This window comes from Procambarus clarkii, chromosome 85 (genome assembly GCF_040958095.1).
Source record: "Procambarus clarkii isolate CNS0578487 chromosome 85, FALCON_Pclarkii_2.0, whole genome shotgun sequence".
NCBI lineage: Eukaryota > Metazoa > Arthropoda > Malacostraca > Decapoda > Cambaridae > Procambarus > Procambarus clarkii.
In genome coordinates, this window is record NC_091234.1 from 2,421,724 (window position 1) to 2,449,223 (window position 27,500).

A 27,500-nucleotide genomic window follows, 5' to 3' on the forward strand; every position below is an offset into this window, starting at 1 on the left:
TCCCACAGCACAATTAGGTGATTTATGAAGCGATGTCCGCCTTAATTGTTGACGTCTCCGCCAGAGGTCCTCCCACTGGTGGTCCAAGCTCTTCCCTTCTCAGACCTCTGGTGCCACCGTCTTGCCACAATCTCGTTCTTTTTCAATTTTTTTCATATCAAACGTTATAAGAATTCACTATGTTGCGTTATCACTACGTTGCTGTACCCTTCATATGACCAAAAACTGTTTTGGTCTCCGAGACTATGTTTTGGTCTCCGAAATATTCCGAGAATATTGAAGAAATTCGCGGACCGCACGTCCTACACTTGCTCCCTGACCGCCGTTCTACTGCCTACTACCTGCGTCCTACTGTGTGTGTGTGTGTGTGTGTGAGTGAGTGTGTGTATGTGTGTGTCTGTGTGTGTGTTTACATGTGTATCTGTGAAGGCTAGAGACTTGTGGCTAGACTCACCGAACTTTGCAGGATAACTGCCAGCTGGTGCTGGATGATCATAGGTTGATGATAAAAGGGCAAATAACACCAATCTGGCTAAACACTACAATCCATTCTATCTAAAATTGGTTAATCATGTAGTTTTCTCAATTAATAATTTTTTTTTAAATTGTTCATGTATTGATGAAGACAATGTGCACTGAAGATAGGTATAGTGAACAAGGGAAACTGGTGATGAGTTCAAAAGGTGATGAAGAGTAAGGAAGGTGGTGAAGGGCAGTGAGGGTGGTGAAGGGCACTGAGGGTGGTGAAGGGCAGTGAGGGTGGTGAAGGGCAGGGAAGGTGGTGAAGGGCAGGGAAGGTGGTGAAGGGCAGGGAAGGTGGTGAAGGGCAGGGAAGGTGGTGAAGGGCAGGGGAGGTGGTGAAGGGCAGTGAGGGTGGTGAAGGGCAGTGAGGGTGGTGAAGGGCAGGGAAGGTGGTGAAGGGTAGGGAAGGTGGTGAAGGGCAGGGAAGGTGGTGAAGGGCACTGAGGGTGGTGAAGGGCAGTGAGGGTGGTGAAGGGCAGGGAAGGTGGTGAAGGGCAGGGAAGGTGGTGAAGGGCAGGGAAGGTGGTGAAGGGCAGGGAAGGTGGTGAAGGGCAGGGGAGGTGGTGAAGGGCAGTGAGGGTGGTGAAGGGCAGTGAGGGTGGTGAAGGGCAGGGAAGGTGGTGAAGGGTAGGGAAGGTGGTGAAGGGCAGGGAAGGTGGTGAAGGGCAGGGAAGGTGGTGAAGGGCAGGGAAGGTGGTGAAGGGCAGGGGTGGTGGTGAAGGGCAGGGAAAGTGGTGAAGGGCAGGGAAGGTGGTGAAGGGCAGGGAAGGTGGTGAAGGGCAGGGAAGGTGGTGAAGGGCAGGGAAGGTGGTGAAGGGCAGGGAAGGAGGTGAAGGGCAGGGGTGGTGGTGAAGGGTAGGGAAGGTGGTGAAGGGCAGTGAGGGTGGTGAAGGGCAGGGAAGGTGGTGAAGGGCAGGGAAGGTGGTGAAGGGCAGGGAAGGTGGTGAAGGGCAGGGGTGGTGGTGAAGGGTAGGGAAAGTGGTGAAGGGCAGGGAAGGTGGTGAAGGGCAGGGAAGGTGGTGAAGGGCAGGGAAGGAGGTGAAGGGCAGGGGTGGTGGTGAAGGGTAGGGAAGGTGGTGAAGGGCAGTGAGGGTGGTGAAAGGCAGGGAAGGTGGTGAAGGGCAGGGAAGGTGGTGAAGGGCAGGGAAGGTGGTGAAGGGCAGGGGTGGTGGTGAAGGGCAGGGAAAGTGGTGAAGGGCAGGGAAGGTGGTGAAGGGCAGTGAGGGTGGTGAAGGGCAGGGAAGGTGGTGAAGGGCAGGGAAGGTGGTGAAGGGCAGGGAAGGTGGTGAAGGGCAGGGAAGGTGGTGAAGGGCAGGGAAGGTGGTGAAGGGCTGGGGTGGTGGTGAAGGGTAGGGAAGGTGGTGAAGGGCAGTGAGGGTGGTGAAGGGCAGGGAAGGTGGTGAAGGGCAGGGAAGGTGGTAAAGGGCAGGGAAGGTGGTGAAGGGCAGGGAAGGTGGTAAAGGGCAGGGAAGGTGGTGAAGGGCAGGGTTGGTGGTGAAGGGTAGGGAAGGTGGTGAAGGGCAGGGAAGGTGGTGAAGGGCTGGGGTGGTGGTGAAGGGTAGGGAAGGTGGTGAAGGGCAGTGAGGGTGGTGAAGGGCAGGGAAGGTGGTGAAGGGCAGGGAAGGTGGTAAAGGGCAGGGAAGGTGGTGAAGGGCAGGGAAGGTGGTAAAGGGCAGGGAAGGTGGTGAAGGGCAGGGTTGGTGGTGAAGGGCAGGGAAGGTGGTGAAGGGCAGGGAAGGTGGTGAAGGGCAGGGGTGGTGGTGAAGGGCAGGGAAAGTGGTGAAGGGCAGGAAAGGTGGTGAAGGGCAGGGAGGGTAGTGAAGGGCAGGGAGGGTGGTGAAGGGCAGGGAAGGTGGTGAAGGGTAGAGAAGGTGGTGAAAGGTAGGGAAGGTGGTGAAGGGTAGGGAGGGTGGTGAAGGGCAGGGAGGGTGGTGAAGGGCAGGGAGGGTGGTGAAGGGCAGGGAAGGTGGTGAAAGGTAGGGATGGTGGTGAAGGGCAGGGAAGGTGATGAAGGGCAGGACAGGTGGTGAAGGGCAGGGAAAGTGGTGAAGGGTAGGGAGGGTGGTGAAGGGCAGGGAGGGTGGTGAAGGGCAGGGAGGGTGGTGAAGGGCAGGGAGGGTGGTGAAGGGCAGGGAAGGTGGTGAAGGGGAGAGAAGGTGGTGAAAGGTAGGGAAGGTGGTGAAGGGCAGGGAAGGTGGTGAAGGGCAGGACAGGTGGTGAAGGGCAGGGAAAGTGGTGAAGGGTAGAGAGGGTGGTGAAGGGCAGGGAGGGTGGTGAAGGGCAGGGAGGGTGGTGAAGGGCAGGGAAAGTGGTGAAGGGTTGGGAGGGTGGTGAAAGGCAGCGAAGGTGGTGAAAGCTGGAAAGGTAGTGAAGGGCAGGGGAGGTGGTGAAGGGCAGGGGAGGTAGTGAAGCTCAGGCAAGGTGGTGAAGGGCAGGGGAGATGGTGAAGGGCAGGGAAGGTGGTGAAGGGCAGGGAAGGTGGTGAAGGGCAGGGAAGATGGTGAAGGGCAGGGAAGGTGGTGAAGGGCACGGAAGGTGATGAAGGGCAGTGAAAGTAATGAGGAGCTTAACTTGATTATAACGTTCTTTGATTCCGTTGTCTTCCCTTAGCGGCTTGGTGCCTTCGTGGTTATTGTCGAAGTTGTGAAGGTTTTACTAGAGAATAAGCAACACTGAAGTCTGAATATTCTTCTGGCCTCGCCTGGATGCGAGCAAACTTCACGAGGCTCTCTCTCTCTCTCTCTCTCTCTCTCTCTCTCTCTCTCTCTCTCTCTCTCTCTCTCTCTCTCTCTCTCTCTCTCTCTCTCTCTCTCTCTCATCTCTCTCTCTCTCATCTCTCTCTCTGTTTACTCTCTCTCTCTCTCTCTCTCTCTCTCTCTCTCTCTCTCTCTCTCTCTCTCTCTCTCTCTCTCTCTCTCTCTCTTTCTCTCTTGCTCTCTCAGGGTGCATCTCCTCTGCTCATCTCTCACAATCTGCGGCACAGTAATTATCAACAATGCGTGAAGGTTCCCGGGTCTCGTAACCAGATTTTCATGACGCGGTTCATTTCCAAGTCAGTGGAAATGGCCGACTCTGGCAGGAGGAAGGAACAGAGGGAGGGTGCGGTTAGGCAGGCATCAGGCAAGCAGGCAAGAAGGCAGGTAGACCGGCAGGTAGACCGGCAGGTAGCAGGCAAGAAAGCTGGCAAACTTCAAACATAAATATCCCCCTGCCATGTATACAGACTACAACAAAATTACGTCCTCATAGAGGAAAAGTTATTAAGGAATTAAACGTCAAAATAATTTTTAACATGTTCTGTTGTATAGCAGATATATATGTCAATTCCATGAGGTCAGTGGTCTGGGCCTCCACAACTCGCACCCATTTCATTTTTAACAGTCAATTATTTACAAAAACTGGAAAATTAGTTGTAAAATATTACTCAGAACGCGGATCAATATGTATTTGAACGCAGAAATAGTTAATTTTAAACATTTGATAAAGTAACAAGAAAATTGTAGAACGTTGTTTTGCCTAATCCTGTTGATATATGTTTTGCTTATATATATATATATATATATATATATATATATATATATATATATATATATATATATATATATATATATATATATATATATATATATATATATAAGATTATTAATCTTACCTATTCGGTCATATTCAACAATATATATATATATATATATATATATATATATATATATATATATATATATATATATATATATATATATATATATATATATATATATATATATATATATATGTCGTACCTAGTAGCCAGAACTCACTTCTCAGCCTACTATTCAAGGCCCGATTTGCCTAATAAGCCAAGTTTTCCTGAATTTATATATTTACTATAATTTTTTTCTTATGAAATGATAAAGCTACCCTTTTTACTATGTATGAGGTCATTTTTTTTTATTGGAGTTAAAATTAACGTACATATATGACCGAACCTAACCAACCCTACCTAACCTAACCTAACCTATATATATAGGTAAGGTTAGGTTAGGTAGCCAAAAAAAGCTAAGTTAGGTTAGGTTAGGTAGGTTAGGTAGACGAAAAAACATTAATTCATGAAAACTTGGCTTTTTAGGCAAATCGGGCCTTGCATAGTAGGCTGAGAAGTGAGTTCTGGCTACTAGGTACGACATATATATATATATATATATATATATATATATATATATATATATATATATATATATATATATATATATATATATATATATATATATATATATATATGTCGTACCTAGTAGCCAGAATGCGCTTCTCAGCCTACTATGCAAGGCCCGATTTGCCTAATAAGCCAAGTTTTCATGAATTAATTTTTTTCGACTACCTAACCTACCTAACCTAACCTAACCTAACCTAGCTTTTTCGGCTACCTAACCCAACCTAACCTATAAAGATAGGTTAGGTTAGGTTAGGTAGGGTTGGTTAGGTTCGGTCATATATCTACGTTAATTTTAACACCAATAAAAAAAATGGAGCCCTGTTGTTTATGCACCGTTAATCGCCTGGAAAGAGATTTTGTTGTCTTGCCTATATACTGAGTTCTCTGGGGCTAACAGTCCCCAAGTGGGCATTTAAAGGGATAGACGACGTAGGTTTCCTTCAAGGTGTTCTGCTAGTTGTCTGGGGAGTTTTTCATGAGTAGACTGGCATTGGCCGTTTTTTTTACTCTACTCATGAATCTACTCTACTTTCATGGAAATCTACTCATGAAAAACTTCCCAGACATATAGCGCTTTCTCCTTATAATTACACACGCGAATAATTTCAACATGATGTGATTTAGAAAAATTTATAGATAGCAAAATTATTGGCCAATAACCTAAATCTCTCCTCACTCCCTTTTTCTAATCCATGTTTGTTTTACTCCCACAGGTACGTCTAAGGCTGTTTCGAAACTTGTACCATCCCTTCCCCTCTGGACAACAGTTCTACCTCAGTGCACTCTCTAGCGTAAGTACAAAATCTATCAAAAACCCGTATCATCATTTCCTCCTGTACGCCAGTTCCAGTCTGTGTGCTGGTATAAGGACTACAACACTTGTCCGAAACTAGAATCCTTCATGTCTCTCTGTACACTAATCCCAATCCGATGTACTCCCACGATACAAATTACAATCGAAATTACAATTCTTACATACTCTTACACCAATCCCCCGTTCGGTGCACTCGTGCTGTACACTACGTTATGGACACTGTTATAGTCTTGGCTGTCCTACGTGTTATCTGCCTGACACAACCTTACCCATTTACGGGTAAAATTCATAACATACGACAAAGAAATGCTTGGTTCAAGGCTTCCATCCTGTCCTCAGGCTAGGGTTGCTCATCCTGTCCTCAGGCTAGGGTTGCTCATCCTGTCCTCAGGCTAGGGTTGCTCATCCTGTCCTCAGGCTAGGGTTGCTCATCCTGTCCTCAGGCTAGGGTTGCTCATCCTGTCCACAGGCTAGGGTTACCAAACCAATCCTCTGGCTAGAGATACCCATCCTGTCCTCAGGCTGGGGGTTGCCCAACTGGTCCTCAGGCAAGGGTTGCCCAACTGGTCCTCAGGCTAGGGTTGCCCAACCTGTCCTCAGGCTAGGGTTGCCCACCCTGTCCACAGGCTAGGGTTGTCCAACCTGTCTTCAGGCTAGGGTGGCCTACCCTGTCCTCAGGCTAGGGTTAACCAACCTGTCCTCAGGCTAGGGTTGCCCAACCTGTCCTCAGGCTAGGGTTGCCCAACCTGTCCACAGGCTAGGGTTCTCCAACCTGTCTTCAGGCTAGGGTTGCCCAACCTGTCCTCAGGCTAGGGTTGTCCAACCTGTCTTCAGGCTAGTGTTGCCCAAACTCTCCTCAGGCTAGGGTTGTCCAACCTGTCTTCAGGCTAGTGCTGCCCAAACTCTCCTCAGGCTAGGGTTGTCCAACCTGTCCTCAGGCTAGGGTTGCCCAAACTCTCCTCAGGCTAGGGTTGTCCAACCTGTCCTCAGGCTAGAGTTGCCTAACTGGTCCTCAGGCTAGGGCTGCCCAACCGGTCCTCAGGCCGGGGGTTGCCCAACCTGTCCTCAGGCTAGGGCTGCCCAACCTGTCCTCAGGCTAGGGTTGCCTAACTGGTCCTCAGGCTAGGGCTGCCCAACCTGTCCTCAAGCTAGGGTTGTCCAACCTGTCCTCAGGCTAGGGTTGCCCAACCTGTCCTCAGGCTAGGGTTGCCCAACGTGTCGTCAGGCTAGGGTTGCCTAACTGGTCCTCAGGCTAGGGCTGCCCAACCTGTCCTCAGGCTAGGGCTGCCCAACCTGTCCTCAGGCTAGGGTTGTCCAACCTGTCCTCAGGCTAGGGTTGCCCAACCTGTCCTCAGGCTAGGGCTGCCCAACCTGTCCTCAGGCTAGGGTTGCCTAACTGGTCCTAAGGCTAGGGCTGCCCAACCTGTCCTCAGGCTAGGGTTGTCCAACCTGTCCTCAGGCTAGGGTTGCCCAACCTGTCCTCAGGCTAGAATTGTCCAACCTGTCTTCAGGCTAAGGTTACCCATCCTGTCCACAGGCTAGGGTTGTCCAACCTGTCTTCAGGCTAGGGTTGCCCACACTCTCCTCAGGCTAGGGTTGTCCAACCTGTCCTCAGGCTAGGGTTGCCCAACCTGTCTTCAGGCTAGGGTTGTCCAACCTGTCCACAGGCTAGGGTTGTCCAACCTGTCTTCAGGCTAGGGTTGCCCAACCTGTCCACAGGCTAGGGTTGTCCAACCTGTCTTCAGGCTAGGGTTGCCCAACCTGTCCTCAGGCTAGGGTTGTCCAACCTGTCCTCAGGCTAGGGTTGCCCAACCTGTCCTCAGGCTAGGGTTGTCCAACCTGTCTTCAGGCTAGGGTTGCCTACCCTGTCCTCAGGCTAGGGTTGCCCAACCTGTCCTCAGGCTAGGGTTGTCCAACCTGTCTTCAGGCTAGGGTTGCCTACCCTGTCCTCAGGCTAGGGTTGCCCAACCTGTCCTCAGGCTAGCGTTGCCCACACTCTCCTCAGGCTAGGGTTGTCCAACCTGTCCTCAGGCAAGGGTTGCCTAACTGGTCCTCAGGCTAGGGCTGCCCAACTTGTCCTCAGGCTAGGGTTGCCCAACCTGTCCTCAGGCTAGGGGTTGTCCAACCTGTCCTCTGGCTGGGGCTGCCCAACCTGTCCTCAGGCTGGGGGTTGCCCAACCTGTCCTCAGGCTAGGGGTTGTCCAACCTGTCCTCAGGCTAGGGCTGCCCAACCTGTCCTCAGGCTAGGGTTGTCCAACCTGTCCTCAGGCTAGGGGTTGTCCAACCTGTCCTCAGGCTAGGGTTGTCCAACCTGTCCTCAGGCTGGGGCTGCCCAACCTGTCCTCAGGCTGGGGGTTGCCCAACCTGTCCTCAGGCTAGGGGTTGTCCAACCTGTCCTCAGGCTAGGGGTTGTCCAACCTGTCCTCAGGCTGGGGCTGCCCAACCTGTCCTCAGGCTGGGGGTTGCCCAACCTGTCCTCAGGCTAGGGTTGTCCAACCTGTCCTCAGGCTAGGGATGTCTAGCCTGGTTGCCTTCACCATTGTTAACGTACTACGTATTCATTTGCATTTTCTCATATATAAGTTAATATTGTTACATACTAGAATAGTTATTTAATTAAACAGTTAATTGCTAATAGTTGGATAAAGTTAATTTTTTTTTTCGAAATTATTGGTATGTGTAGTACGTGGTTGAAGCACATAGAAATAGGCAATTCGAACACAGGACGTGAACGAAACACTGTTCGAAAAACGTACATACGTTGTGATGATTTTTGGTCAAACTTTTATTGTATTGGTTAGGTTGAGAATGATGTCAGCTTCTGATGGTGATGGCTGGGTTCTGAGTGTGATGGTTTGGTTCTGAGTGTGATGGCTGGGTTCTGAGTGTGATGGTTTGGTTCTGAGTGTGATGGCTGGGTTCTGAGTGTGACGGTTTGGTTCTGAGTGTGATGGCTGGGTTCTGAGTGTGATGGTTAGGTTCTGAGTGTGATGGCTGGGTTCTGAGTGTGATGGTTAGGTTCTGAGTGTGATGGCTGGGTTCTGAGTGTGATGGCTGGGTTCTGAGTGTGATGGTTTGGTTCTGAGTGTGATGGCTGGGTTCTGAGTGTGATGGTTAGGTTCTGAGTGTGATGGCTGGGTTCTGAGTGTGATGGTTTGGTTCTGAGTGTGATGGCCGGGTTCTGAGTGTGATGGCTGGGTTCTGAGTGTGATGGCTGGGTTCTGAGTGTGATAATTGTGTTCTGTGTGTGATGGCTGGGTTCTGAGTGTGATGGCTAGGTTCTGAGTGTGATGGCTAGGTTCTGAGTGTGATGGTTTGGTTCTGAGTGTGATGGCTGGGTTCTGAGTGTGATGGTTAGGTTCTGAGTGTGATGGCTGGGTTCTGAGTGTGATGGCTGGGTTCTGAGTGTGATGGTTTGGTTCTGAGTGTGATGGCTGGGCTCTGAGTGTGATGGTTAGGTTCTGAGTGTGATGGCTGGGTTCTGAGTGTGATGGTTTGGTTCTGAGTGTGATGGCCGGGTTCTGAGTGTGATGGCTGGGTTCTGAGTGTGATGGCTGGGTTCTGAGTGTGATAATTGGGTTCTGTGTGTGATGGCTGGGTTTCTGAGTGTGATGGCTGGGTTCTGAGTGTGATGGCTGGGTTCTGAGTGTGATGGCTGGGTTCTGAGTGTGATAATTGGGTTCTGTGTGTGATGGCTGGGTTCTGAGTGTGATGGCTGGGTTCTGAGTGTGATGGTTAGGTTCTGAGTGTGATAGCTGGGTTCTGAGTGTGATGGTTAGGTTCTGAGTGTGATGGCTGGGTTCTGAATGAGATGGCTGAGTTCTGAGTGTGATGGCTGGGTTCTGAGTGTGATGGCTGGGTTCTGAGTGTGATGGCTGGGGTTCTGAGTGTGATGGCTGGGTTCTGAGTGTAATGGCTGGGTTCTGAATGTGATGGCTGGGTTCTGAATGTGATAGCTGGGTTCTGATTGTGATGGCTGGGTTCTGAGTGTGATGGTTAGGTTCTGAGTGTGATGGCTGGGTTCTGAATGTGATGGCTGGGTTCTGAGTGTGATGGCTGGGTTCTGAGTTTGATGGCTGGGTTCTGATTGTGATGGCTGGTTTCCGAGTGGCTGGGTTCTGCGTGTGATGGCTGGGTTTTGAGTGTGATTGCTGGGTTCTGAGTGTGATGGTTTGGTTCTGAATGTGATGGTTTTGTTTTGAATGGGTTGTCTGGGTTCTGAGTGTGATGGCTGGGTTCCGAGTGTGATGGCTGGGTTCTAAGTGTGATAATTGGGTTCTGATTGTGATGGTTGGTTTCCGAGTGGCTGGGTTCTGCGTGTGATGGCTGGGTTTTGAGTGTGACGGCTGGGTTCTGAGTGTGATGGCTGGGTTCTGAATGTCATGGCTGGGTTCTGAGTGTGATGGCTGGGTTTTGAGTGTGACGGCTGGGTTCTGAGTGTGATGGCTGGGTTCTGAGTGTGATGGCTGGGTTCTGAGTCTCATGGCTGGTTTCTGAGTGTCATTGCTGGGTTCTGAGTGTAATGGCTGGGTTCTGAGGGTGATGGCTGGGTTTCGAGTGTGATGGTTGGGTTCTGAGGGTGATGGCTGGGTTCTGAGTGTGATGGTTGGGTTCTGAGTGCGATTGCTGGGTTCTGAGTGTGATAACTGGGTTCTGATTGTGATAACTGGGTTCTGAGTGTGATAACTGGGTTCTGAGAGTAATGGCTGGGTTCTGAATGTGATAGGTGGGTTCTGAGTGTGATGGGTGGATTTTGAGTGCGATGGCTGAGTTCTGAATGTGATGGTTGAGTTCTGAATGTGATGGCTGGGTTCTGAGTCTCATGGCTGGTTTCTGAGTGTCATTGCTGGGTTCTGAGTGTAATGGCTGGGTTCTGAGGGTGATGGCTGGGTTCTGAGGGTGATGGCTGGGTTCCGAGTGTGATGGCTGGGTTCTGAGGGTGATGGCTGGGTTCTGAGGGTGATGGCTGGGTTCTGAGGGTGATGGCTGGGTTCCGAGTGTGATGGCTGGGTTCTGAGGGTGATGGCTGGGTTCTGAGTGTGATAGCTGGGTTCTGAGCGGCCAGCTGGCGTCTCCTCGTGGTCACCCCGGGAGGAGATACGAGGAGGAGGAGCTGTGTTTCTAGGTTTAAGTTTTCCATGACGTCATTAATCTCAGAAGCCGCAGGATAGAGGTAAATATATGTGTACTCGCCTAGTTGTGCTTGTGGGAGTTGAGATCTGGCTCGTTGGTCCCGCCTCTCAACTGTCAATGTACTGATGTACAGATTCCTGAGCCTACTGTGCTCTATCATATCTACACTTGAAACTGTGTATGGAGTCAGCCTCCACCACATCACTTTCTTGAGCATTCCATTTATTAACTACTCTGACATTGAAAAAAATCTTTCTAACATCTCTGTGACTCATCTGGGTACTAAGTTTCCACCTGTGTCCCCTTGTTCGTGTCCCACCCGTGCTGAAGAGTTTGTGTTTGTCCACCCTGTCAATTCCCCTGAGAATTTTGTAGATGGTTATCATGTCTCCCCTTACTCTTCTGTTTTCCCAGGGACGTGAGGTTCAGCTCCTTTAGCCTTTCCCCGTAGCTCATTCCTCTCAGTTCCTGGACGAGTCTGGTGGCATACCGCTGAATCTTCTCTAACTTTGTCATGTGTTTAACTGGGTATGGACTCCAGGCTGGAGCTGCGTATTCCAGAATTGGTCTGACATAAGTGGTGTAGAAGGTCCTGAACGATTCCTTGCACAAGTTTCAAGAGTTATAGGGGACATGATCACCACAAACAAGATTCTCAGAGGCATTGATAGGGTAGATAAAGACAGACTATTTACCACAAGGGGCACAAGCACATGGGAACACAGATGGAAATTAAGTGCCCAAATAAGACATACAGTCCTTAGAAAGAGTTCACCGGCAAGTTTTGGTGTTGAACATAAATCACATACACATTTGTGTATGTGATTGTGAGTGTGTGTGTGTATGTGTGTGTGTGTGTGTGTGTGTGTGTGTGTGTGTGTGTGTGTGTGTGTGTGTGTGTGTGTGTGTGTGTGTGTGTGTGTGTGTGTGTGGGTGTGTTTGTACTCACCAATTTGTGCTTGCGGGGGTTGAGCTCTAGCTCTTTGGTCCCGCCTCCCAACTGTCAATCAACTATTGTACAGGTACCTGAGTTTACTGGGCTCCATCATATCTACACTTGAAGCTGTGTATGGAGCCTGCCTCCAGTACCTCACTTCTTAATGCATTCCATTTGTCTACTTCTCTGACACTGAAAAAATCTTTCTAACGTCTCTATGAATTATTTGGGCACTCAATTTCCACCTGTGTCCCCTAGTGCGTGTGCCCCTTGTGTTAAATAGTCTGTCTTTATCTACCCTATCAATTCCTCTCAGAATCTTGTATGTGGTCATCATGTCCCCTCTAACTCTTCTGTCTCCCAGTGACGTGAGGTTTAATTCCCGTAGTCTCTCCTTGTAGTTCATACCTCTCTGTTCGTGTACTAGTCTGGTGGAAAACCTTTGAACCTTTTCTAGTTTAATCTTAAGCTTGACTAGATATGGACTCCATGCTGGAGTCGCATACTTCAGGTTTGGTCTGATATATGTGGTATACAAAATTCTAAAAGATTCCTTACACAAGTTTCTAAAGCCCGTTATTATGTTAGCAAACCTGGCATATGCCGCTGATGTTATCCTTTTGATATGGGCTTCAATGGACAGGTCTGGTGTCATATCAAACCCCCAGGTCTTTCTTTATCTCTGACTTTTGAAATATTTCATCTTCCAAATGATACCTTGTATCTGGTCTCCTGCTCCCTACACCTCTCTTCATTACATTACATTTGCTTGTGTTAAACTCTAACAAAAATTTGCTCGATATTTCCTGCAGCTTGTCCAGGTCTTCTTGAAGCCTCAAGCTGTCCTCCTGTCTTAATCCTTCTCATAATTTTGGGATCGTCAGCAAACATTGAGAGGAATGAGTCTATACCCTCCAAGAGATCATTTACATATATCAGAAACAGGACTTCACGCCAATCTGAGGTCTAACCCCTCACTGTAACTCTCTGCTTCCTATTGCTTAGATAGTCCCTCATCCACTGGAGCGCCCTGCCAGTTATTCTTGCCTGTTTCTCCAGCTTATGCATCAGCCTCTTATGGGGTACTGTGTCAAAGGCTTTCCGATAGTCAAAGAAAATGCAGTATACTGTTATGATCTCAGCCTGCTGGAGAAACGAGTCTCGCCCCTTGAGAGTTATTCATCAAGCCTGACCTGATTAGAAGGTCTAGCAAATATGGAGGTGATAGCACATATGTAAAATAGTTGCTTGGATATATATAACAATTTGAGATTATGGGCAATGAAGAAGAAAACAGATAAATGACTGGCTAGGAGATGTGGACATTTTGCTGGAGGCGTGAGGCTCGCTTCTGGAGGGGCTTTGACCTCACTTGAGTGCCAGACATCGCAGGGGAAAGCCGCGCTCCGTTGAGCTCCCGTCAGAAGGGAACCCCTAGTGATATATCTCGAAGAGAAGAGAAGTGTGAAGACGTACCAGCTGTGGAATCGAGCTGGGGACGTGTGGTCTCAAGTCGTGGGCGATGAGAAGTGTTTATTAAACCGCCCAGAGGCATTATTGTGGGCCGTGGAAGCGCCCTGACCAAGCTTCGTCAGAGGGAGGAGCGCCCTCGACCAGACAATCTGTGGTAAGCACGATATACGCCAGTTCATAGTGATTGCTTGTAGTTGGTCGTGTGCCCAGAGACAGTAGCAATGTTTATTGATAAGTTAGGCATGTTTTAATAAGGCAGAAGGCCTGAAATAAGAGAGTGGAGAGGGAGGAACACGGAGCGACGTCCGTCCCCTCTGAGGCCGGCAACTGAGGGAGCCAGCTCCTAACGGTGAAGGACTCTCCCTGAGTGAGGAGGCCTGCCGGGTGAGGTGGAGTATGGACCCGCCCAAATCGGTGGAGTCCACTCCACTCTCACTGTATGCAGAGGACAGATAGAGGTTTGAGGCAAACATATTGTGTGATTATTTTTGTTTATGTGTTGAAGTGTAAACAATTTTTTTTTGGAATTTCGATGGGTTGCAGGTTTGTCTTTGGGGAAGAAGTTGCTGAGAACTTCGAAGCCAGCACAGATGAAGTAGTTGATGAGACTCCAAGGTAGTGGAGCAGAGGACCTCGAGCTGTGAGGAGAAGCAGTGAAGAGGAGTGTCACGTGTTTCTGTAGAGGTGGAGAAGCACCATAGTTGCTCGAGGAAACTTCATGGTGTAGCAGCCAAGAGAGCTGTGGAGGACCCTAGCAGAAGGATGAAGCACCGTAGTTGCTCAAGGAAACTTCATGGTAGCAGCCTGGAGGAGCTGCAGAGGATCCTGGTAGTGAAGCCCGGAAGAACCTGAAGATATCAGGGTAGTGAACTTCCAGAGGTGGAAGGGAAGTTCTAGTGGATTACTTGTAGGGAGTTGATAGTGTTTGTTTGTCATTAGCGTGCAAGACGCAGTGAGAGGTGAGTGACTGTTTGCATTCATATGTCAAGGAGTGTTTTATACTGAAGTTTAGAGTTACAGTTGTAGGCTTGATTACCTACAGATGTATGTGTTCGAGGACTGATAGAGTGATCGATTGATCATTGTTGTGTATCAAGGAACATTTATACTGATACATGTTATTGCATTCACATGCTGATTTTCATTGTACACATTTATAGATATATATGTATATATATATTCCTCTTGTTGATAGTGCAACAGTGTATGTAGACTTGATCTACTTGAGGAGCTTGATAGTATCAGGTGGTGAATCAGAAGATAGGATACCACTTGATAAGCTGATAATAGAGTTCTGATGGTGTTGGAGTGCACCCTGATTGTAATATTATAGAGTATAGGATTCATTATTATTACATGTGTGTATGTATCGTGTATGTGCTTTGTCCAGTAAATGTATCCCAATTTGCTGGTGTTTGCTCTTGTCCTAGTGAGGCTTCCCAGGAGGTAGTAAAGAAGGAGAGAGAGAGAGAAAGAACCAAGAACCACTGCTGTGGTAGAAGGTAATACTAGCAAGTCATAGGGGATTGAGGAGATCATATCTCATAAGGAGAGAGTGGGGAGTCACAGCCGTTCGAGTGGGTGTGTGCACGTGACAACGAGGCTAAGTGTTGGAGCCGCATCCCCTAAACGTGTGATGTTGAGCCCCTCTCCAAGAGCCAGAAGCGCCAAGGATGATCTCCTAGTGAGGTATAAGTACTCTACCGAGTTGTGGGTTGGGTTGTCCGTAGAGAAGGATCAACGACGACTACACAACCCACAGTACTATAACAATACCCATCCTTCTCTTTCTTGCTTAATCTTTTTCATCTGATCATAGAATTCTATTAAGCCTGTAAGGCAAGATTTACCCTCCCTGAACCCATGTTGATAGGTCGTCACGTAGCCGCTTCTCACCAGATGTGTTATTAGGTTTTTTCTCATGATCTTCTCCATCACCTTGCGTGGTATACAAGTTAAGGACACTGGCCTTTAGTTCAGTGTTTCTTGTCTGTCACCCTTTTTGTATATTGGGACTACATTAGCCGTCTTCCATATTTCTGGAAGGTCCCTGTCTCCAGTGACCTACTATACACTATGGAGTGTGGGAACCGACCTGTGAGATTTATATTTATTTAATTTATATGAAATTATATAGACTTTATATTTACGTTAATTTATATATTTCGATAGCAATTTGTATGATGTTAAGTGGACTGTATTTCTGCAATAATCTCACAAATCGATCCACTACACATTAGGGGGGTTTATATTGAATTTATAGGGCGCTAGCTAAAAGCCAGAATCCTAATATATGACAGCTATATCAGAGAAAACACTGTACAATGAATCAGAAAGACCAAGGTTTAATTACCTTTTTTGAGAGGCTGTTCGCATTCTAACCGGCTCGCCCTATCTACTGGCATTAATGGGCATAAATGATTAGATAAATGAGTTTCGGCAAAACACTTTCCTTGTATTTGTTGACAGCGTGTTGATGATGGCAGACCTTTCGTTCCCATAACACTTTGTCCAAGAGAAATTAACAGGAGCCGAATTTGCTCCCGTGCACCTCTGGTCTAAGAACAACAACAATGGCTGACCACTCCCTCACCACTGACGCTACTGGCCTACATTGTCCAGATGTCAGGAAGTGATAGAAAGGTCACATTTACTCTATTTTAATATTGATAATTAAGTTAATTTATATGAGATGTTTTAATGATGGTAAAGTCCAAAGACTAATGTATTTAAGAATAATTCCCACCATAATTGGTGGTGAATTTATAATAGTATGTGGCAATGATATCCCGTTTTCTATAGACGGAAAGTTCCACTACAAGTTACATTTTCTATGGGTTAACTTGTTTATACAATACAGCAGCAATATTATCTGCCTGCATGTAATAATATTAAATGGTGTCGGATTTTCCGACATAATTCCCCGGGGGCTGCTCACGGGTCGCAATCCTATTTAGAACAGACGAACACCGATACTCCTCCTTCGAATTATTAGATTAATTTGATGTTAGTAGTTATTAATCACACATTTGTGCGTCTGTTCGTACAGGACGGATGTCCCGTACTAGAGTTGCAGAGGTTAGAAGTCTAATGCAATTTAATTTCCCTGTTAACTCTTGAAAGGCTAAAATTCAAGCCTAAATACTTATTATTTAACCCAGAAGACTGAATGTGATCAAGTACTACAGTCAAGTATGATTCAGGGACTGCAGTAAGATCAGTGACATTAGATATAACTTGAAATTGTTCAGGTAACTGGTCACTGATAAATAAACACTGAGGCCCATGGAATACATCTTGATTAAATAATAAATGTATCAAATCAGTTGTCAGATTTATTGTGGTTTAATTTAGTTAATTGATTAAGAGGATTGAATAGCCCATCATTAAAGCTAAGTATGGTTCTGAGACTGCAGTGGGTTCAGTGACATTGGTCGCAGTGACTTGTAGCTGTTTAGGCTACTGATCACTGATTTGCCACTGAAGCCTCATGAACTCATCTTCAGCTTTAAAATGATGATATTAACATCAACCTCTTTTGCTATAGTCAGCTGTAATCTCCTTAGTATAATGCTACTGGAGAAATATAATCAGCTGACAAATTTAGATTTCTACTGGTATTGTTTATCTGCAGGCATAGGTCTCCTCAGGCTTAATACTGGACCTGAGAGTAATTTACCTCCTGCAGAATTTAACATGGTTATGCCCTGATATTTAGTAGGGCTACCGATGAATCGATGGCAATAGTCTGTCCCTACAATGAGACTGAAGTCGGTGAGGTGATCAGACTTAATATTATCTGCCAATTTTATTCCTCTATTTCTCAGGAATTTGGCTGTTGCTGTCAGACCTTGAACTTGTAGGTCTACTGGTATTTTGTCCACCACAATTGCTTGTACTCGACAGACGTACCTGCCTAAACGTACTGATGGTTGTACCACCTGGTAGACTTGAGGACCCGCATGTGTTATAAACCCTGAGATGTTGAATGACGTCTGGGCTACAGGCCTTCATTGTAGTTCATCTGCCAACTCTTTAGTGACATATGTTCTCTGGGACCCTTGGTCAAACAACCCACGGGTATGGACCTTGGCCCTCTTGTTCAGGATGGTAATTTTGGCAGTAGGCAAGTCGTATTACCTTTAGACTTTGCCGATTGGACACTCTTCGTTTGTTGCTCCTTGCAGTACTGTACTGTGGTGGGAATGCTATCTTCCACCTTGGGTCTTGAATACGTTAATTTCGTATGTTTGCACAGTGTTGCATGGTGCCTACCTCTTTTATACCTGTTGCAGGTGTTGAATTGGGTATCACAATAGTCCATGTTGTGTGACTTGAGACACCTTGCACATCTCCCTAATTCCTGGAGTCGCTCAATACGAGTGTCTCTGGTTGGATAATTAGCACAACATTATGTTGAATGTTTCTTTTTGCAGAACATATATGTCCCCCAGCCTACTGCACGTTTGGAAGTTACCGGTTTGGGTGAACTAGTAACAGTAGGCTTGGAGGATTCTGCTGCATTGTCAGATTTTCTGCAACTTGATGTTAGAGTAATTGGTTGATGTTTATTTGGGGTAGTTGTTTTACCCTTTATTTGACTATTATTTTCTATTTCTGAAGGCTTGCATGAGGCTTTAACTTCCCCATTTGCACGTCGTTTGTTTATGATGGAATGTAAACCTTCAGTGATGTCCTGTACTGTCAGGATGGTGTTATGCTGATGTGCGTATAATTCATCTAGTACATTGCTGGACAATTTTCGTTGAAGGACTACTTTGGTCATCCATTCACGAGTAGTTATATCAACCTTAAGACTGAATGTTCTTAGTAGTGACTCAAACTCCATGCTGAAGGATTGTAATGAGTCAGCAGTCCGATCAGGTTGAGGTAAGTCCAGCAATTGTAGTATTAAATGTAGGACATTTTTCTCATTGCCAGCATTATTCCTAGGAAGCTGGACTGGGAAATTAGTGCTGTCGCTATTTTCATTTACATTTTCTACTACTGGTTCAGCTTCACCTTTAATTTAAGTTTGGAGGCATGTTAACTTAGTAGCCTCAGGTATTGGGTTTTCAGAATCCACAGAGACTGTGGATAAATTATCTGAGAACTGCTTAATTTCTGGTGGTATAATATTAGGTGAAGCTGTAGTGGGTGAAGCTTTATCCTTGTTGATTAAAGGATCTAATCTGGCCTGACATTTATTCTCAAAAAGATCCAGATCATCCATGACATTATCTACTTTATTTGATGTACTGGCTAGTTGTTCTGATTCAATTATCCTGTGTAAATGTTCCAACCTGGCTTGAGTTTATTCTTCATATTGTGCTGGGTCAGACAGGAATGGTTCCACATCTTCAACTACTATGTCGTCGTCGTCGTGGACCTGATTTTGGTAAGATTTCCTATTTGCTTTCAATATATGTAATTGGGTTTGAATCTGTAACAGTGGTATTTTCAACCGACGATAATTAATTACAGGCTCATATAACAACTGTTCATATTGGTCGAGATCTCTTGTCAGTTGACGTTTACTTGCTACTAAAGCACGCTTTGCTTTTTGTGGATTAGTCATGGTGACTTGTTAATTGGGCACCACTGGCTCATAAATTGTAAGCAAGTACTGATGGTAGCCTAGGATAAAATTCTGCACCCACTAGGCTGTAATCCTACCTCTACTAGAGGTTAGCACTTAAAATTAATACACATTATATATATACACACTAATGATTTGAGTGATAAACCAGTGTCACTGGAAGTACCTTTAGGTTAGCTCTTCTATATCACCCTAGGATGGTATAGACACTAATTAATCACTCAAAGGTGTAATGATCATAAGTAAATTATTATATATACAACTGAGCTCGAGTTGGTAACAATTATACCCAAAATAGGGCCTTCACCATTCATTAATGGTGCTGGGTTGTTTAATATAGTACAACTAGACTATGGTAATAATGGGACTAGGATGAACAATAAATAGTTCAACTAGTCAATGGTAATATCCTACCCTGTTGTGGGTTGGCAATTAGTAAATATTATATTGTGAACACTAGTGCAATATATATTAAATAATTCTCTATTTTGGAGAAATAATATACACAATTATTGATAATAGCCTCTTAATTAGCCTCTATGAAACTTCTAATATTATCAAGAAGTATTAAATATTATTAGTGGCCTCGCAAAATTAACTCCACAAAATTCGTGGATAATCTCTCGCGAAATTTAACACCACGAAATCCGTGAACAATCTCGGGAGGACACAGCCACTAATTTGGCTGGCTTCAATATTAGCGCTGTCATTTCACGGAATAACACGCCACCAAATATCTGTGGGTGACCCTGAAACTGCTGACTGAAGCTGGACTGAGTTGGGGGCTCTTGAGCTCGCTCGAAGCAACGCCGCCGTCTTCGACTGGCTTTGTATAAATCACACTGCACTAGTATATTTAATGAATCCACTGGCTAACTGGTTCATCCGGTACTAAGATGACCAAATAATCTGTCATCCGACTCAAAGATGACCAATAATGTGGGTTCAAAGGACCAAATAATCTGGTTCTGAAGGTCCAAATAATCCTGTTTCGATGGACCAAATAATGTGGGAACCGACCTGTGAGATTTATAATTTATTTAATTTATATAGAATTTATATTTACGTTAATTTATATATTTCGATAGCAATTTGTATGATGTTAAGTGGACTGTATTTCTGCAATAATCTCACAAATCGATCCTCTACACATTAGGGGGTTTATATTGAATTTATAGGGCGATTGCTGAAAGCCAGAATCCTAATATATGACAGCTATATCAGAGAAAACACTCTACCATGAATCAGAAAGACCAAGGTTTAATTACCTTTTTTTAAGAGGCTGTTCGCATTCTAACCGGCTCGCCCTATCTACTGACATTAATGGCCAAAAATGATTAGATAAATGGGTTTCGGCAGAACACTTTCCTTGTATTTGTTGACAGCATGTTGATGATGGCAGACCTTTGGTTAACATAACACTTCGTCCAAGAGAAATTAACCGGAGCCGAATTTGCTCCCGTGCACCTCTGGTCTAAGAACAACAACAATGGCTGACCACTCCCTCACTACTGACGCTACTGGCCTACATTGTCCAGATGTCAGGAAGTGATAGAAAGGTCACATTTACTCTATTTTAATATTGATAATTAAGAGAATTTATATGAGATGTTTTTATGATGGTAAAGTCCAAAGACTAATGTATTTAAGAATAATTCCCACCATAATAGGTGGTGAATTTATAATAGTATGTGGCAATGATATCCCATTTTCTATAGACGGGAACTTCCACTACAAGTTACATTTTCTATGGGTTAACTTGTTTATACAATACAGCAGCAATATCATCTGCCTGCATGTAATATTATTAAATGGTGTCGGATTTTCCGACATGGAGAGTGGCAAGCAAAGTACTCCTGCACACTTTTTCAATAATCATGGTTAGATTACGTTCGGGCCAACAGCCTTCCTCACGTCAAGCTCCAACAGGTGACTCTTGACCTAATCTGTTGTAATTTCGAACTCTTCCTAGGCCGCCTGGTTTACTGCCACCAGTGAACCTCCTAGTGCAGTGACCTCTCCTTGTTCTATTGTGAAGACCTCCTGGAACCTCTTGTTGAGTTCTTCACACACCTGTTTGTCATTCTCTGTGTACCTGTCCTCGCCTGTTCTAAGTTTCATCACCTGTTCCAACACTGTTGTTTTCTTCCTGATGTGACTGTGGAGTAGCTTTGGTTCGGTTTTGGCATTATTAGCTATATCATTTTCATACTTTTTCTCAGCTTCTCTTCTCACACTAACATACTCTTTCCTGGTTCTCTGGTATCTCTCTTTGCTTTCTGGTGTTCTGTTATTTTGGAAGTTCCTCCGTGCCTTTTTGTTTGGTTCCTTTGCTTTCAAACATGCCCTATTAACCCGCGAAATCTTCATTTACTTCTCAGTTTTCCTTTTGGGCCGGGATAAATTTGTTTACTGCCTGTTACGGCCCTCTCGGGTCGCAACTGGGTTCTTTCTCTGATATTGTTAGAGGTAGGGTATCTGGCCCCAAGTTAGTAGTGGCTTTCAAGGGATGTGATCCGTAACGCAAGTAAATAAAAGGGGAAGGGAGACAAAGGCAAAAACTTAAACATATAATTGTCACCATCACCATAAATAATATATATCTTATCACACGGGGGAGGTATAAACACTATTATATACAATATGGTCTTCCTCTGAAGATGCGGAGTGTTCCACGGTGCCCGACGATGCTTAGCTCTTGGTCCTCTTGTGGCCTCACGATGAATCCTTCGATTCTCTTGAGTCTACCCTGGCCACAGGCCAGCCAAATCACAGTTCCACTGGGGGCACCGTCGTGGAGGCTGTCAACCACAAATACAGCCTGTAGCTGGCAGGTTCCAATCAGTAACGCTGCGTAGGCCACTCCACGACCGATACTAGGGTTGCGAGCCCTAATCAGGAGCCTCGTGTGATCCCACAGATCACTCTCCTCACCACAACACCCCAGTGGTTAAGCGTCTCCACCAGTCAGCCCCGGGTACGACAATCCCTCACCTGCCACGTCACAGGCAGGTTAACACCAGAGTGTTCATCCGGGGGGGGGGGGGGGGTGACTCACAGCTGCTGCAGCAAACACGTGGAGACTCTTCGACTGCCTTGGGTAGACCGATCTAACGTCCGATTCAGCAGTCCCAGGTCGACTCTGTAATCAGACACGTCATCAGTACTAATGACACTCTAGGGCACCTCACTCACTGGCTTAGACCCAAACGCCCACCTATCCTCTCCATAGATGGCGTTGCTGTCTAAGCACCACCTCACCAGAGGTCAGCAGCGGCTGTGTTATGAACTGATCAGGACGGGAAACTAGCCCTTGTGGCTGGTATTTCTCGTCCTCACTAGATGGCGTCGTCCATTTGGAGGGGGTTTTGGGAGCTGACCCACAGATGGCGCGGTCGTCACTGCTCCGTGCTCGGACGCTGGACTCGGGTCCGTAACACCTCCCCACCAAAAAGAATTTGGTTTGGTTTTCTATAAAAGAAAAAACAAACCAAATTAGTACATAGGTACTCTTCCAAACGGATTCACGTACATTACGAACTGGAGTGGCGAGGCCGTCTTGTCCACAGAACTGTCCCACTGGGCAACTCTGGCATGAAGGAAACTTGCAGATGGAAGACGATGATCTGCCTGATGTAATCGTCCACATCTCCACTGCGATGTCAAGCAGGGGCATAATCTCACGTGTCCCGAGTAAGGATTGGTGTAGACACGATCTGGGGTGACTCGACAGTTCCCTGTGTCGTGGCACCGATGATGGCTGGTCACAGACGGCATTTCTGGTACCGGTCCGGCGGTCCTTCAGGGAGACAGGAACCTGGAATACAGGGGTCTGATCATTTAGAGTGACAGCGACAGTGGGCAAGTCAGTACTTACAGCATACGCCTCTACTAGGTCCACACCTAGTTCCAACGGGGCTGTTCGTACATCGAAGATGGCATTCGCTCTGCCACCGTCAGGTCGACCAACGTTCCGCATAACACTGCATCTAGGCTCAGCAATCACACAGGGGGTGTCAACCTGTCGGAAACAGTCACTCATAATACCATATCTCGTACCTCCTGTATCTACCATGACCTTCCAGGTCCCTCCTTTGACTGCAACACTTGCAGTGCAAATCTCCAATCCTTGGGATCTCTTCACGATGTTCATGGGAGCCACCATCCGTCGGGTCGTCCACTGGTCCTTACTGAGAGCACACACGAGAATAAAACAAAATACCGCTAAGAAACATTTGGTTAACTCAGGGATACCTCCGACGTCTGGGGAATCTCTGGCCGGTTCAATGAACGCTGTACCTTGCCATACCGCAAGTACACATCCGCCTTCGCTCCAGACTCTTTGATATCTGTGGGTACTTGCACACGAGGCCTCTCTTCTCGCTCAGTCGCTTCTGCCATCATAACCTCATGCTTCTTGTTGGGAAACGATTCAGGAAACTCTGCTAGAACGTTCTCAATCTGTCGGGTAGAGGACAAATTAAACATATTACTTAATTCCGGGTCTGTCTGTACCTGGATATTACCAACGCCTGCCGTTACCTCGGACCTTGCTGTTCCGGCTGACTCGTCCACAATCTTGGGATGATTGTTGCTCCAATCTGTCACCAAGTCGTTGGCTAGTACCACGTCAATCCCAGCTATAGGGAGGGTATCGACTACTGCCAATGCACATGTGCCGCTGAAGTAAGGCGAGTCGAGATGTACCGGCACTAAGGGGGCGATGTACTGCGTCCTAGGAAACCCAACCAGGACAACCTTTTGCCTCCCGTCCACACTCACTCCCTCGGGTAACGAGTCCCTCACGATCAGGGACTGGGCTGCTCCACTATCTCTGAGCACTACAACTGATCTACCAGTATGATCACTCGTTACATACCCGCTTGAAGTGTGAGGGGAAAACAATCTGGGTTCTTCCTGCGTAGTCGTAGACTGGCTTCCTGCTGGTAGTGTCACACAGCTCATCAACATCACCTCCCTACGTGGGCCGCTACCTCTTCTGCCTCGGCACATAGCAGCTACATGCCCTTTCTGCCCGCAAGTCCAGCACACCATATTCCTCCTCGGACTCCGGTGTTTCGGACTGTTAGGACTAGTCCTTCGAGGGCTACTTGGGGGCGTCTTCTTAGCGCTATGTGGAACGGGGGTCTCCTCTTCGTCATGACGAGGTTTGTCAAACCGGCGTGGGTAATTCCTCGGGACATACTTAGAAGAAGGCCTATGCGTCAGGATGTATTCCTCAGCCATGGTGGCTGCCGCACTCAAGGTCTCTACCTGCTGTTCCTCTAAGTACGTCTTCAGGTCTCCAGACAAACAATCCTTGAAGTCCTCTAACAGTATGAGCTGCTCGAGGTCTCCTTTGGTCTCCACCTTCCGAGAGGCACACCATTCTTGGAAAAGCCGCTCCTTGATTGTGGCGAATTCGGTGAATGTGTGCTCTGAGGTTTTTTTCAGGTTCCTGAACTTCTGCCTGTACGCCTCGGGTACCAATTGGTAAGCCATGAGCACTACCTTCTTCACCTTGTCATAATCGCCTGAGTCGTCAAGGGACAACGTGGAGTAGGCAATTTGGGCCTTCCCAGTCAAAACTGACTGTATCATGATGGCCCAATTCTCCTTTGCCCACTCCAAAGAGGCTGCGACTTTCTCGAAGGCCGCGAAGAACTTCGAAACTTCCTTCTCGTTGAACTTCGGGACCATTTTGATATTCCTTACCGGATCGAAAATACTTGTTCCAGTTGTTTGTCTCCGACCACCGCCTAATCTCAATACTTCTAGCTCATGTTGTCTCTCTCTTTCCTCTCTGTCTCGTCGTTCTTGCCTGTCTCGTTCTTCTCTCTCTCGTTTCTCTTCTCTTTCTCGTTCTTTTTCTCGTTCTTCTCTTTCTCTTTCTCGTTCTTCTCTTTCTCTTTCTTGTTCTTTTTCTCGTTCTTCTCTCTCTCTTTCTCGTTCTTTTTCTCGTTCTTCTCTTTCTCTTTCTTCTTTCCTTTCTTCTAATTCTAAACGCTTCATCTCTAATTCTTTTCCTAATCTCTCTCTTTCCATTTCTTGTCTCTCTCTTTCCATTTCTAATTTCTTACCTTCTCTCTCTCTAGCTTTCTCTTCTCTCTCTTTCGCGATTTCTAGCTTTTTCCATTCTATTTCACGGTGGATCTCTAGTTCACGCATTTTCACAGTAAGTAAACTCATATTTAGTTCACTTTCATCACTTTCGACATCACTGCTCTTACCTTCCTTTTCAGTGGAAGCTATCTCGTCACCTTCTTTTATACTATGCACCTCGCCTTCCTGTTTCTCCTCGGCCTTCAAATGCTTGTGAACCTTGGACAAGATCTCCACACGGGAATCACTGGCTCGTATCTTGATCTCCAGGTAGGCACTAACTAGTTCGAGTTCCTGTTTCCCCAGATATTTTAATCTGGCAAGACAGTCCACCCTGTTCAGAAAAGCCTGAACATCGTCCAGATCGTCGATGGTCGATTTTTCTGCCATTGTCACTGAGATGGAACACTAGTACTTAACACACCGCTTCACTTTAGCACTTAACGCACTGAGCACTGTTCTACGTCAATATTGCACTTTATCGCACCTAGCGCCTCACTTGCCAATATTGCACGTAATTACACAGGGCACCGCACTACACAATATTGCATTTAATCACAGTGAGCACTTCGCTATACAATGTTGCACGTAATCACATCGGGCACCACACTACACAATATTGCACTTAATCACAGCGAGCACTTCGCTATACAATGTTGCACTGAATCACTCTGAGCACCGCTCAGGACGTATAACGTCCTAATAGTCACACACAGGGGGAATTATTTACAGGGATTACGCCACTTCACCACCCCTGTCAAACATACTTGACAAGGGGTCGGGTCCCGCTGGGGATGCCAATTATGTTACGGCCCTCTCGGGTTGCAACTGGGTTCTTTCTCTGATATTGTTAGAGGTAAGGTATCCGGCCCCAAGTTAGTAGTGGCTTTCAAGGGATGTGATCCCTAACGCAAGTAAATAAAAGGGGAAGGGAGACAAAGGCAAAAACTTAAACATATAATTGTCACCATCACCATAAATAATATATATCTTATCACACGGGGAAGGTATAAACACTATTATATACAATGTGGTCTTCCTCTGAAGATGCGGAGTGTTCCACGGTGCTCGACGATGCTTAGCTCTTGGTCCTCTTGTGACCTCACAATGAATCCTTCGATTCTCTTGAGTCTACCCTGGCCACAGGCCAACCAAATCACAGTTCCACTGGGGGCACCGTCGTGGAGGCCTTCAACCACAAATCCAGCCTGTAGCTGGCAGGTTTCAATCAGTAATGCTGCGTAGGCCACTCCACGACCGATACTAGGGTTGCGAGCCCTAGTCAGGAGCCTCGTTTGATCCCACAGATCACTCTCCTCACCACAACACCCCAGTGGTTAAGCGTCTCCACCAGTCAGCCCCGGGTACGACAATCCCTCAACTGCCACGTCACAGGCAGGTTAACACCACAGTGTTCATCCGGGGGGGGGGGGGGGTGACTCACAGCTGCTGCAGCAAACACGTGGAGACTCTTCGACTGCCTTGGGTAGACCGATCTAACGTCCAATTCAGCAGTCCCAGGTCGACTCTGTAATCAGACACGTCATCAGTACTAATGACAATCTAGGGCACCTCACTCACTGGCTTAGACCCAAACGCCCACCTATCCACTCCATAGATGGCGTTGCTGTCTAAGCGTCACCTCACCAGAGGTCAGCAGCGGCTGTGTTATGAGCTGATCAGGACGGGAAACTAGCCCTTGTGGCTGGTATTTCTCGTCCTCACTAGATGGCGTCGTCCATTTGGAGGGGGTTTTGGGAGCTGACCCACAGATGGCGCGGTCGTCACTGCTCCGTGCTCGGACGCTGGACTCGGGTCCGTAACACTGCCTCCTGACACTTTTGGGTGACATAGTTCATCATGTCTTGTGCGGACTTAGTTCTGAGTTCTGTGTCCTATGGTATATCCCTTATGAATTTTCTCATCTCATAATAATTTCCCTTTCGGTATGCCAGCCCTTTGTTTCCCAGTACTTTTTGGGGGAGAATTCCTAGCTCTACCAGGTACTCAAAGATCAATACACTGTGATCACTGATTCCCAAGGGGGCTTCCAACTTAACTTTCCTTATATCCGACTCATTTAGGGTAAATATCAGATCAAGCATAGCTGGTTCATCCTCTCCTCTCATTCTTGTCGGTCCCTTGATGTGTTGGCTTAGGAAGTTTCTTGTTGCCCCGTCCAACAGCTTAGCTCTCCATGTGGGTTTCTGTTCTCCCAATCAATCTTCCCGTGGTTGAAGTCTCCGATGATTAGTAGTTTGGATCCATTAATGCTAGCTACAGAAGCTAGCTAGCTATTATATTAATGGTAGGCATGTTGTTTCTATCATATTCCTGTCTGGGTCTTCTGTCGTTTGGTGGGGGTTTATATGACTACTACTTTAATTGTTTTCCCTCCAATTACTATGGTAGCTGTTATGTAGTGTTATGATCACAGCCTGCAGGAGAAACGAGTCTCCCCTTGAGAGTTATTCTGCAAAACCTGACCTAAATAAGCAACCTGTCCTCTTAAAAAGAACGTCAACATTTGCCGTTTGACTCTACCGCTGTTTTTGGACGTTATTTTGTGTAAAACTACGTCTATTTTCGCTTCCATGGACTATCTCTTGTTATACAATGAAATACCACACTCTTATTATTCTATAACTCACTGACTATGCTCTGATATTTGTTCTTCAAGTAAAAATATATATATTTTTGCCTTAATTAGGCCATAATCCAGAAAATTCCA

At 46.6% G+C, this 27,500-nt stretch overlaps 1 protein-coding gene across 1 annotated transcript in view; it reads right to left on the bottom strand.

Annotated features, from left to right (window-relative positions):
* Nucleotides 1-27,500, bottom strand: part of LOC138358635 (polycystin-1-like protein 3) — a 62,921-nt gene that overhangs the window by 35,307 nt on the left and 114 nt on the right. Inside the window, exons 2-4 of the mRNA XM_069316700.1 lie at nucleotides 26,214-26,297; nucleotides 22,967-23,128; nucleotides 8,966-10,198 (exon numbers count right to left, since the gene is read on the bottom strand). Coding sequence (XP_069172801.1) covers nucleotides 8,966-10,198; nucleotides 22,967-23,128; nucleotides 26,214-26,297 — 1,479 coding nt within the window. The remainder of the gene's footprint in view (nucleotides 1-8,965; nucleotides 10,199-22,966; nucleotides 23,129-26,213; nucleotides 26,298-27,500) is intronic.